General features: G+C 46.8%; 1 protein-coding gene across 1 annotated transcript; it reads right to left on the minus strand.

Annotated features, from left to right (window-relative positions):
• Nucleotides 1-2,966: 2,966 nt before the first annotated feature.
• Nucleotides 2,967-11,341, minus strand: LOC121836979 (regulator of G-protein signaling 8-like). The gene is made up of 5 exons (XM_042292182.1): nt 11,125-11,341; nt 7,220-7,305; nt 5,354-5,487; nt 4,356-4,519; nt 2,967-3,672 (listed from the first exon to the last, which is right to left on the minus strand). The coding sequence occupies exons 1-5, from the start codon at nt 11,161-11,163 to the stop codon at nt 3,478-3,480; spliced, it is 618 nt and encodes a 205-aa protein (XP_042148116.1). The 5' UTR covers nt 11,164-11,341; the 3' UTR covers nt 2,967-3,477.
• Nucleotides 11,342-11,876: the final 535 nt, after the last annotated feature.

Below are 11,876 nucleotides of genomic sequence, written 5' to 3' on the forward strand. Positions count from 1 at the left end.
CGCGCTACCGCGTTTTTTCTCGTCGTGTTTGAAAACCATGTGTCGGGTCCTCGCTGCTGCAAAAGCTGTGCGCTGATGTCCAGGTTCCCCGAGAAATGCTCTGTGCTACCAGATCCTCGCACTCCAAATCTGCGACCGGGCACTCCATGGCTTCGTCGTCGAACTGGCTTTCTGAGTGTTTGGTTTAGTATAAATAAGGGAATGAACATAAAAGACAAGGACGGACAAGACAAAGACGATAAAGACGTTACCCTTACCAGCACGCTCCTCATTCCAAGTATAAGTTTAGCTATCGCGTTCCACTCTTAAAGGCGAACCTTAAGCGTCCTCCTGTAATTTTGGTATGAACACCTCTTTAAATGGCACGGACAATTCAACAATACGCCCTTGCTACCTCGGAGCTTTTGACAGATGCCTGATTGGCGGGCCTCTTATGCGTACTTTTTGGTCTATTCAACTTCAGTGGCGAGTGCAACACTGCTGCCTCAATTGTCTTTTTTTTTCTATCCGTCTTCTCAGCTGTTTATCCCGATCATGTATAAAGGCAACATCTCCAAAGTAAAAAAAGCCTTCGTGCTAATTTTTTTTTGCGACACTAAAGAAGGCTATCTCAGATAGAACATGAGTACTGGGTGAGCGTCCGGCTGGAACTCTTTCAACCAGCGAGAGCAGGAACCCCAGCAGGACGCTGACTTAGCACTCGTATCCAATCTGCACCCTACGGTGACCTTTTTGAGTGACGTAGCGAAAATTCAGCTCTAAGGCTTTTTTATTTGACTAAGGCTGGCTTACACATTTGCGTTTGTCTGTGACCGAGCATGTAGTGATCTTTTGTGATCGTTTGCGGCGAGAGAACACGGCACAGATCGCTGGCATGCATACACAGCATAGATGAAGCTAGAGACACTGAATGTTCTCAGAGTACCGAATTTCATTCGGTCCGCTTACCTGAAGTCAGTCCTCGCAGAATCCAGTTCTGACTGGCTGGTTTAACCCGTGGCGCTAGTTATCAGTCGGCCATTTTGGATATAGGCCTAAAACAACAAAGACATCTATAAAGCGTTTCCGCGTTACCACGGCTATGGCGGCTATACGCGCGGGTGGGAGCTATGGACATCGATGACTATGTGTTAGGACAGAACTGAAGATGCGTTGATTTTCTCTAGATTTTTTATATCAAGTAGCCGCTTATCCGGTTCGCCAAAGAAGTTTGCCGTCTCGCTTGCTCTTTCCTGTTGCGCTGGTGCTGCGTTTCAAACTCTGCGCCTCAGACGCTAAGCATAACACTCGACTTCGATGTGTTTCAAGGCGAGAGAAAGAGAGGCGAGGCAGCGAAGAGCAAGTCACGCGCTGCTCGGAACAAAGGAAAGAATTTTAATAAGGAATGAAAAATGTTTCAAAATTCCTGTGACGCGAAATTAGAGCGCAGCTCTTGAGGAGGAGGAGGGGAGGGTACGGAGGGGAGGGTATGCCCTCCTTCTCCTCCGTACCCTCTCATCCTCCCGTCCTCCTCTGGTCCTTGTCCTCTCCTCCTCTCCTCCTCCTCTCTTATCCTCCTCTCCCCTACTCTTCTTCTTCCTCCCGCTCCTCCGTACCTTCCCCTCCTCTTCCTCCTTACCCTCCCCTCCTCCTTCTTCGTACCGTCTCATTCTCCTCCTCCGTACAATTCCCTCCTCCTCCTCCCACAGTTTCCCCACTAAATTTAGCTGAAAAATTGATGCCACGTGACTTCAATAGCAATTCAATTCCCAGCTAAATTTAGGGGAGATCGAATTTCTGTTGAGGTTACGCGACGCCAATTTTCCCGCTAACTATAACGCGGTTACGCCGACGCCGACGCCGCGAAACCCGGAAGCGGACGCCTAAGAGCTGCGCTCTACAACAAACCAGTGTCGCCACAGGCCAAGAACGTAGGTCGAAGAGCTCACACGAGAACAAACGCTACACTGTACGCGCTTCGCTTCGACCGCACAGGGCAGCGCCATGTTGGGGATCGTGACTGCTGCGCCGCGACTCGGGTTTGAAGCGAAGCTTAAGAGTTTCGGTACTCTGGGAACATTCAGTGACTCTAGATGGAGCCACTCACCTTGAAGAGAGTTTGAAATTTAATGGCGGAACCTCCTATGCAGATTAGTTTGGAGACCGACGACCAGTTCGCGCTTTCCACCTTTTTCCCCTCTTCCTCCTCTCCCCCCTTCTACCCTGTCCACCATTGCCTGTTTCCTCCTCTTCCACGGTGAGGAGGATATTCTGCCTTGCAAAATTTCGAATCTGGTCGTCCCCCTTTAAGGTGCACATGCGCTGCATTGCCGCGAGGCGAGGAGGAACGCTGGCGGAAAGGCGGGGACGCTTGCAGAAATTTTTTTCACCTCTTCACAACTCGTATTGCGAACGCGGCCCACAAACCACGTGACCTCGATTTGTCAGTTGGAAACAGTGAAACCTTGGCATACGCTGAAAGACGGCGCCATCTGTTAGACAGCTTGGGAACTGCGTATAATTTGACTGGAGGTTTTGCAATATTTGCGAGGTCAAATCTATAGAGAAATTGTCTCTAAGAGAAATTGTCAGTTGTATAACATTCATGTCGTATTACACCTGAGACATAACATTGTCAAGGGTGTTTCAAGCCCATGGCGAAAGAAGGATGCTTAAAAATGAGGAAATAAACGCAGATTGGAAGTGTTCCAAGGCTGTCCGATAGGTGGCGACAAAATGGTTTCTTGTCGTAAGCGGTCACAGGGAATCACAGCAAAATCATTCACCGTCAAAAGCAAATGCGTGAACCAGACTTCACATAAATGTGAAACAAAACGGTCAGGCCTAAGTGCAAGTTTCGTTTGTTAGAAATTACGCGTTAGCGTTTTTTTTTTTATTGTGCGCACATAACGACCGTGAGTGCTGTGATGAAATGAATAAAAGCCACTCTACTCTTATGTTCATTGACATTTTATTTCTTTCTGAAACTCATTGTGCCTTCGGGCTGCGTGGCCACAAATGATACAACGAAAAAAAACAACAACAAAAAAACGACTTCCAAAGTAAAGAGTCAGTCGTCTTGCATCCCAGATGTTTGCGGCAGTGTGAAGTATTGGTTGCTTTCAGCTACTCGGTCTTGGGAGTCGAAGAGGGGGTGGAAGCTGAGAGCGCGGTCTCTATATGATCAGGAAATGAAACAATCGTGGATTGAGAGCTCTTCGTGGCAGTGCTTCTGAGGGATATTCTTCGCTCGGCGATTCCGCAGACATACTGCAAAGTTAAATAGGAATTCGGCACAAAAAAGAAAATGGATGTCGGTGGGGTAGTAGATGTAAAACAATAGTTTCAGGCAATATTGTCTGCACAGGTGCGCTAAAACACGCCGGGTTCTAAAATGGCAGTATACGTTGACATGTCTCCTCCCTCTTTCCAAAAAGGATTAGCATAAAGGCACAGTTGGGGAACGTCCGCTGCGGATGGTCGACCGGGAGGGCCTTTTTAAGGGCTCTGGTCTTGGTGCTCCTGTGGCTCCTCGCGACAGAGTTCCAGGTAGAGGTCGCACTGGAGGAAGCGCAGGTACGCGTCCTGCTCCATCAGTCCCTGCACGCGACGTTGAGCCCGGTCCAGCGACTGCCGGTCGGGGTGAGACAGGCTGTCCATCACCTGGCTCCGTGTTAGGGCATCCAAATTAACCTGAAACAGGCAAGAAGAGACAGCCTTATGAGTGGGGTACTACGGTACGAGAACAATAGAGCTTGATCTACGCAGGCTCGGACGCAACGCAATACAAGCAATGCCGCTGATTTAGATATCTGCATTTGAGCGTGGCGAACTGCGGTACAACTTGGTTAAACTCCTTGCATCTACGACGCGTTACGTGGTCCTCGGTTGCCATGGAGACCATATTGTCCTGAGCACTCATAGGCGGTCGTAGTTCAGTTGGTGGCTCTCAAACGCAAATGTCGGAACTGAAATTTCGATGTTATTTTCCTTGTGCTTTAGTGAAGTATCAGCAACTTCGTTACTTTTCAAAAAAAAAGAAAAACGGAAATGTTTTTTTTTTTTTTTAATTTCCAAGTACTTGTCAGAGTGGGTTTTCGATGACGTCGAACCGCCATTTAGTAATTAGATTTCAGCACAGTAGTACCAGAAACTAGCTGGCGTTTTTTTTTTAGTTTCTTTTATTGCTTTTACTCTAAAAGGTTTTGTGCAAAGGCAGAAACAATCTACTGCTTCCTCTGCCCCCTTGCCTTGGTTTAATTAAGCGTTTAACTTTGTCATAGCTGTTCAGTAATCTCAGACTTTATAATAAGCCCGCCAGCGTCTTAAAAAAGAAAATGCAACGAGGGTTCCCTCTTTATGTTTGTTCGACGTACCTCTTTGGGTGCTCGAGGAGCAATGAACTCATTGAAGATTCGCTTGGCTTTCACGGGGAGCTTGTTGCACCGGCACTTCTTGAACTCCTCGCAGGCAAGCCAGAACTCGAGGTTTTCTTCGCTGAATTCCCGGGACAGGAACACGTGGAAGAGTGCCAGACCATCTGGAAATTGCACATTCCGTTTGCATTATTGGACTGAAGGGACATGAACCGCCTATACTGCTGCACAATATATGATTTCGATCACCACACTAAAATTTCTTGCCATTACTAGCCTCTCATTATTTTAGTCGTACCATCTGCATTATAGTTCGCTTGGTAGTGTGATGATAAAGGCTGTCCTTTTCAATATTTGTTTTAGGTTCCAAGGATGATGAACTGCTCATTATATTATTGCTCTCACAAGGCCAAAACCTCTGCATATTGGCAACCATATAAATGCAGAAGGAACGTTTGGCCGAAGCCAGTGAATGTTCTTAGTTTGCCTACATCTCTTTGAGAAACTCCATGCCTCTATTCTTCATCCCCTCCCCCAAGGCTGCGTGGCACAGCTGTCCGAGCACAACATCGGTGCAATTTCGTGTGCTACTCAGACCGGATGTTTACGAACGCAAACTGTTATCCTATAATGGGCTGCCAAAAATTAGCGCTTTTCACCTAGCTAATGATTTGGTAACAGCCTTTCAATTATAGAAGGAAAAAAATTATATCGCTTGTATCTGCTAACCCTGTCGTGCTCTGTCCCTATACTCTGTCAGTCCGTTCCTCTTGTGAACACCGTAGTGCGTGATCGCCCGGTCCGTATTTAAAGCAAGACTAAGTTAAAAAAAATGGATATATATATATATTCGCTGCAACAGCGTTTACGCGGTACGAACAGTACGCACACTGGGCTTTATATGCTTCTTGAATATCAAAATCGACCGGTTTGTTCGATAAAACCCGTCTTCCGAATAGAAGCCAGTTGGAGCTCCCATGCAGGGGAGCGATCCTTACATTTTGATGCGGCCAGGTCCGCGAAGGAGAGCGCCCATTGCTTGGCTTCCGCCGATGACGGGCGCACTGAGGCCCGGGCCGATGAGTCGCCGAACCGGCGTTTGAGAAAGCTGAGTCGAAGCCAGAGGTCAGGCCTAGAACAAAATTGTCACGGCTCAAGCACAACAGGCTCTCCCTCTCTCTCATGTTATATTCTATCAATTTAAAGTTCGCTGGTACAACCCTAATAGAATATAGGCGCTTCTAAGAGGCGACGTTTTCCAAAAGAAGTTTCGAAATCATCACGTCGAAACAGGGCGTCCCCAGTTCTTTTTCTCTTTCCATTTAAACGTAAACATAAATTGCTCATATTAATCTCGATTGATATATGTATTAGTGCATCCGATGTGATATAATTCTGTATTGCATTGTTGAATGGCGAATCTGTCTTTACTTATTTTAATATAAAATCAAGAGCTGTAAGACCCAAAATATTCTTGGTGAGAGACTGTTCGTCGGTGTGAATGACAGGAGACAGGGTGCCTGAGAGTCGGTTCGCCTCTACAGGGCCTTAGTTAGATAAACAATAAATAAACATTGAGGCAGGGCTACCTATGCCTCAGGCAATTACCTGAACCCTTAGCAGACAGTGGTTTGCATTATCTGCTGAAGTCTCGTAAATTCAATCCCAGTGGAAAAAACGCAAAAAAAATGTGCCCGTAAAGTCACTATTTTACCTGGGTTTTAGGGCCCTTATCAAGCGAATAGATGGCTGCCATACCCTTTACAATGTTAAGGAACTACACATTTTTACTCAGTCAGCAAGAGACATGGCTAACCGAGAAAAGTTCTGCATCTTCCCTCATGTTTACTTTTTACTTCTTACATTCGTGATCAACAAGCTTGTTCCGTTTCTAATTCTTGCGTGATATGCTTTTGAAGAAAGCTTCATTACAAAGCCTCCGTGAATATCCGGAACATGCAAACTAACGCTTTTAAGGCACATTATAGACGGCCCGTAAACATCACTTTCTCAACGCATTGAGCAGATATTTACTACACAACTGCAAGCAGGAGGTGGAAGGAAAAAAAAAAAAAAACTTCGTTCAAAAACAAAAACAAAAAACAGATACATGTTTGTGGCAATCTACGCCGCCACTTGGCAGACGATGCACGCGTAGTGAGAAATACTGTCGGCAGATGGCATACGGTACGTTGTGGGAGCGCCGGCTGATTCGGGTTCTTTGGCGGGATCGTCTGCTATCATAACCCGAATCGGCCGGCGCTCCCTCGACGCGGCTTACGCCATCTCTCGGCAACACTTCTCACTACGCGTGCATCGTCTGCAACCTGGCGGCGTAGATTACCCAAAAGAAGCTTTTTTTTTTTTTTCGTTTTTTAACCACGTAGGTTTTTTGTTGTTTTGTGCATTGTAAACATTCACCACCTGCTTGTACCTCTGTTTATAAATAGCAAAACAAAACCTTAAAAAACTTTTTTTTTTTTTTTTTTTTTTTTGCGGGCTGATTGAAGTGCTTTAAAAGCGCTAGTTTAAATGCTGTAGTTTTCTTGATGCGCCATATTGTATAAAACAAGAAGATTTAAGCGCCCGTCTCGTTGCTTTGGCTTCGGTACCTGGAAGGCGAGCAACCAATGTGACTTTTATTTCGGGCTCGCTTTTGTTTAAGAGCGTGTTTTCCTATGTGTCTGCGTTTGCTTGTTGTTGTTGTTTTCCTTTTGTACATATGCACGAGTGTATTTCTACCTTCACACCTCACTATGTACCCCCCCTGCAATGATGCCTCCGGGCACTGCGGGTAACCCGAAATAAATAAATAAAAAAATGGTTCTCTATCCAAAAAAACTTAGTTGCGAGCAGTTACTTACAGCGCGTTTTTGTGGATCTTTTCCGGTCGATGACCGCCATAGTCTCCTTCAGGGTCAGGACTTGTAGATTTTCTTTCCTGCTGCTGCTGCAACGACAAAGACAAAAAACAACCATTGAGCGGCTAAAATCTAGCGACAGCTGAAGATCGTTGAAGGCTTTGTAACAGGCTTATTTTCGTGCCTTCAATCTCCGCATTCACAGGCTGCGCCAACTTCTCAGCATATTTCGAGTGCTTCTTTTGGTCTCATGGTGACGAAGCATACGGGAAAAGCATATTAGAATCCAGCAGGTAATGAAAACATTCCGTCACTAAGTTGGTAACTGCGAATGTCTGCGTAGAATACTTTATGCTCGCATAAATTCCAATAAATAGAATCGTACAACTGCCATTGCCTCTCACATGAGAGAAGTGTTACGTGAATGGGGACCGTAATGACATTTTACATGGTGTTTCAAATAGCGGCCAGGCTCTTTAAATCGACCGCAAAAATCGGTTTCTTAACCTACCGGGCTACGATTTTGTGCAGGGTTGCCCATGTTTGGTGCATTTTCTCTATAAAATCTCAAAAGAGCGAACTTACCTGAGAAAAAAGTAAAGAAAGAAAAAGGCCTAACTCCTATGGAAACGCAACAAAGCCACCGGTCTTCAAACAATAGAGCGCCCTATCGTTTGAAGTCAGGTGGCTTCGCTGCGTTTCCATCAGAATTAAGACTTTTTATTTTTTTAACTTTTTTCTCGAATTAGTTCGCTGTTTGCAATTTTCTTTTAAATGCACCACCTGTGGGCAACGCTGCACAAAAACGTAGCGCGACAAGCTAAGAAACCGATTTCTGCGGTCGATTTAAAGAGCCTGACCGCTATTTGAGACACCCTGTAGATGCTCAAAGCTTTCTTACAGGAATTCTGTAGTCCTTCAGAAAAAGACCAAACAGGGATCGCACGGGTCTTTTTAGTTTATAGTCAAAATGTTTTTTTTTTTGTCAAATTCGGCGTAAAGCTCAAGATATATTTCGCACTCGCGACGATGCATACCGCATTCATTGCATAAATCTTCACTCCCACCTCCGTTTATTTTCTCATTACTTAGAAGCTTCATATGAGCCGCCGTATGCAGCCAGGTATGGTCCACAGCGAGCTCATTATGACTTTTTTTATTTCTCGTCCGGAGAAAGCTGTCCCCTGCAGTGGCGCCAGAGTCCAGCCTGTCCGCATGGTTAGGCTAAACTATCTCTCTACTCCAGACAAATTTATTTTATCTTTTCTGACGAACGCACTCTCACTTCTTGCTAGGACTTTCACACTCGAAATTAGCGCTTTTCTGTCGCGCGGGCTGGTGCGACGGAACCCTAAAAGTCGACGACCTTTTCCATGGTAGGAGCGCCATACAAAACTCGTGAACTCGAATTTCAGGTACTTTTTCGACCAATGCACCATTTTCTGATTTTGCGAACTGAGAGCTATACCCACCGGGGCAATCAAGTTTGGTTCGACGCTGTAGCGCCATCTTATGCGGACTTTTCGCAACTCTGAGACGGCCCGTGGTCGAACTCGTTGGACCCGATCTCGAGCTCGAACGTCCGAGTACGGTATCCGAATGTGACGCAGAGCTCATGTCCAATCGTTCAGTGGCACGGCCTTCCCCCGGCTGCCCTTTTTGGCCACCAACCGCGCCGACTAGCAGCCGACGGTAGAATTTAATAGGATTATATGAATATACTATAGTCGACAGAGGCTTCACTTGTTCGACTATTTGTGGTGGCACGTTGTTTCGCAGAACCAGCGCTCCCTTGGAGCATTCAATGAGGTGCTTTCCTCAGCCCGCAACAAGGTATAGCAGTCCAGACCCATGTGACGGAAGCGCGCAACAGATTCTCCGCATGACGGAGGTGAACCACCCCCAAAAAATCAACGCTTATTCCTGTAATGCCGTTCGAACAGCACAGCTTTTCATTTCGCCGATGAGCGCCACACTTCCCTCTCTCCCACGAGAGAGGCGAGCCGGTTGTCGAGCGCCTTGGCCACGAGGAGCGGGCCTGCTAGAGCACAAGTCCGTTCTGATAGAAAACAGAAACTCCAAACACCTCCGAACTGAGCGTCCTTTTTTTTTTTTAACGTTGAATACCACGCGTTTTATATATCTATGTAAAGTGGGCCGATTTAGTGGTTTATAATTCCCAGAAAGTTTATAATTGGAATTGTACACTTAAACTTACAAATTAAAAAAGAAAGTGAATTACTCGAAAGTAATGACTAAACTAATTACACCGAACATCATTAATTTTATTTTTATACAAAAAAAACGTTTGCAAAAAAAAAAAAAAAACAGAAAAAGAAAAACGAAATTTAACTTTTTTTACATGCGGTGCGTAATTTTCGCCGTAACGATTTGGCCGATGCTTCAAAAAAAATATCCGGTAAACTCCGAGCAGAAAGGGACTGTGTTTCCCTCACTCGTGGGTCACATAAAACGCTGCTTGGGCACGCTCGCGGATAGATCGAAGCTCGCTAGGGGCGCTTCTGTTTTCCTCACTTTGGGTTGTGCACGTGCTACCCACGGGGTTATGTTTTAATTTAATTTTTCATAGTGCATAGAAGCTTGGCATTGCACGTGCTTGCACCGGCACAGGAAGTTGAAGTATCCTTCCTCTAAGATAGGAAAAAAAAAAAAAAAGAAAAAGATCCACCAGGCGGCGATACCCAAACTTCTCGCCGTGAATATTCCATTTCACTTTATGTGCGAGCGCACCTCAAGCTACACACACGAGCATGTTGCCTCCGAACGACGTTTGCGCAGCACGAGCACGCGTGTTCATGGCAGGGACGCTGAAAGTCCCAAACTCGTTCTTGTATATAGCTTCCGCTACGCTCGCACTTTGGGTGATCACGGTTACCTCGAGTCAGCGCTTTTGCATTTTGCATCCCCGCAAACTTTCAACTGAGAAGAAACAATTGCCGCCATAATATTGTTATTTGCAACGTCAACATAATATTTCATCACCATTCGTCTTGGTACTTCGTAAAGAAGCCGTAAGCAAGAAGTTAGCTGAATTTTTTTAAACTTTCCTATTATAACTGCATTCTTCGTATTTGTTGAATAGCACGGAAGGACTTAGCTAAATCTCCAATTTCGTAATTTCTGTACCACTTGTGCATCCTAGAAGTTCTGGCATAAACAAGTTCGGAAGCCCTGCCGAAACCACGCGACAGGAGGTCATTCGGGAGGCATGAAACAGCTTGTGTTTGTAAACGGGAAATGCGTCTGTTGACAATTTTCACCGAGTTTTTTTTTTTTTTAACTTTCTTTCGCAGCTTCGTCTTTAGACCGCCAGGCGCTGTCAAAATCTGATTAGCCCGGGAAAGCTTGCGAGCAAAGCCGCCTTCGCAGCTTTCTCGTCTTGCCACTAGGTGCCGTCGGTTTCCCAATTCGGCGTAAGTTCGTCTGCTTCTTTTGCAGGGGTTATGGTGGCGTCAGAACGCCGAATTCTAATTGACTCTCATTGAAGGATAGTGGGTAGACCTCAAAGCAAGTCGCCCTGAGGTCTACCCAGTACCCTTCGATCGTAGCCAATCAGAGCTCGGCGTTCTGACGTCACCCCCACCCCTGCAAAAGAAGCAGACGAACTTACGCTCCGCATAGTGCCACTTCATGAACGAGCGAAGTCGTAGCAAGAAGTACGAGCGTGTTGCGCTAAGCGATGCTTTCACTGCACGCATACGCGTGCTTGGCCGGGACGCTGAAAGCAGCACAGAATTTGGAGAGACGCTGACCCGTGCGCGTGCGGTCGCGCAAAATAAACTGTTCTCTGCGTGGCCACGTGGGCGAGCTGAGCTGCTGAGTTAGAGCTTCGAGGGTACCGCCAAGGCCGATGAGCAAGGTGGGACGCGGTCTCGCTGCCGGCTCACCTGTCGTGCGGAGAGCAGCGACTGGGACACTTCGGGCATTCTGATCCGAGTGGTGCCAGCTGAGGGAGTCCGCGCTGAGCCGGCTGGTCCGCCTTGATAACCGAGCCTCAGGCAGCGTCATCAATCGATAATCGCGGGCTCTTCTGACGTCATTCGCTGACGTCACGATCGTAGCCGGGCCCGGGGCCGCGGCCCCTGGCTAGGGCACCTCGTTACGGTCACCTCTCTCCCGCTCTCCGTCTCTCTCTCTCTCTCCGCTCACAGCTCGGAGGTTTTTCATTGACTGGCTGCGCTGACGTCTCGGGGAAAAGCGTCGGCCAACACGGACCGCTTCTCTGGCCAGCGGACTTACTCTCTTCGCGCTGCTTTGTATGCCCCGGGAAGTTTAGTAGGGCATTGCGCTAGATTACACTTCTAGTGACGTTAGAGGCGCTCCGGTGCCCGCTCATAGCCGGCAGAGTTCGAAGGAGCTACGCTCGTAGAACTCGATATGAATATCGATAGGAACGGTGCACTTTAACGTAGTTGTGTATTGGATTTAGTGGTTTCACTTGACGCAATTACAATCAGCTATGCACCATTACAATGTTTCCGAACTCACAGCCAAGCTTGGCGTGCGGTCTCCCCAGCCCAGCGCAGGCGGGGTCGTTGCCCTCCGAAGCGAGCTAACCACGCGCCAGACACGAATGCTAAAAATGTTACCGACCAAAAACTCTTCCTCAAACCTGAAAAAAGAAAAAAAAAAGTAATTA

This window comes from Ixodes scapularis, unplaced genomic scaffold (genome assembly GCF_016920785.2).
Source record: "Ixodes scapularis isolate PalLabHiFi unplaced genomic scaffold, ASM1692078v2 PGA_scaffold32__2_contigs__length_656809, whole genome shotgun sequence".
In the NCBI taxonomy this organism is placed as follows: Eukaryota; Metazoa; Arthropoda; class Arachnida; order Ixodida; family Ixodidae; genus Ixodes; species Ixodes scapularis.

Bases quoted from the DNA above. Each gene is read 5' to 3' on its own strand.
- LOC121836979 (XM_042292182.1), bottom strand. From the start codon at position 11,163: ATGCCCGAAGTGTCCCAGTCGCTGCTCTCCGCACGACAG. The intron at 7,306-11,124 runs GTGAGCCGGCAG...TTGTCGTTGCAG, and splicing joins CGCTGCTCTCCGCACGACAG to CAGCAGCAGGAAAGAAAATC. The intron at 5,488-7,219 runs GTAAGTAACTGC...ATTTTGTTCTAG, and splicing joins AAGATCCACAAAAACGCGCT to GCCTGACCTCTGGCTTCGAC.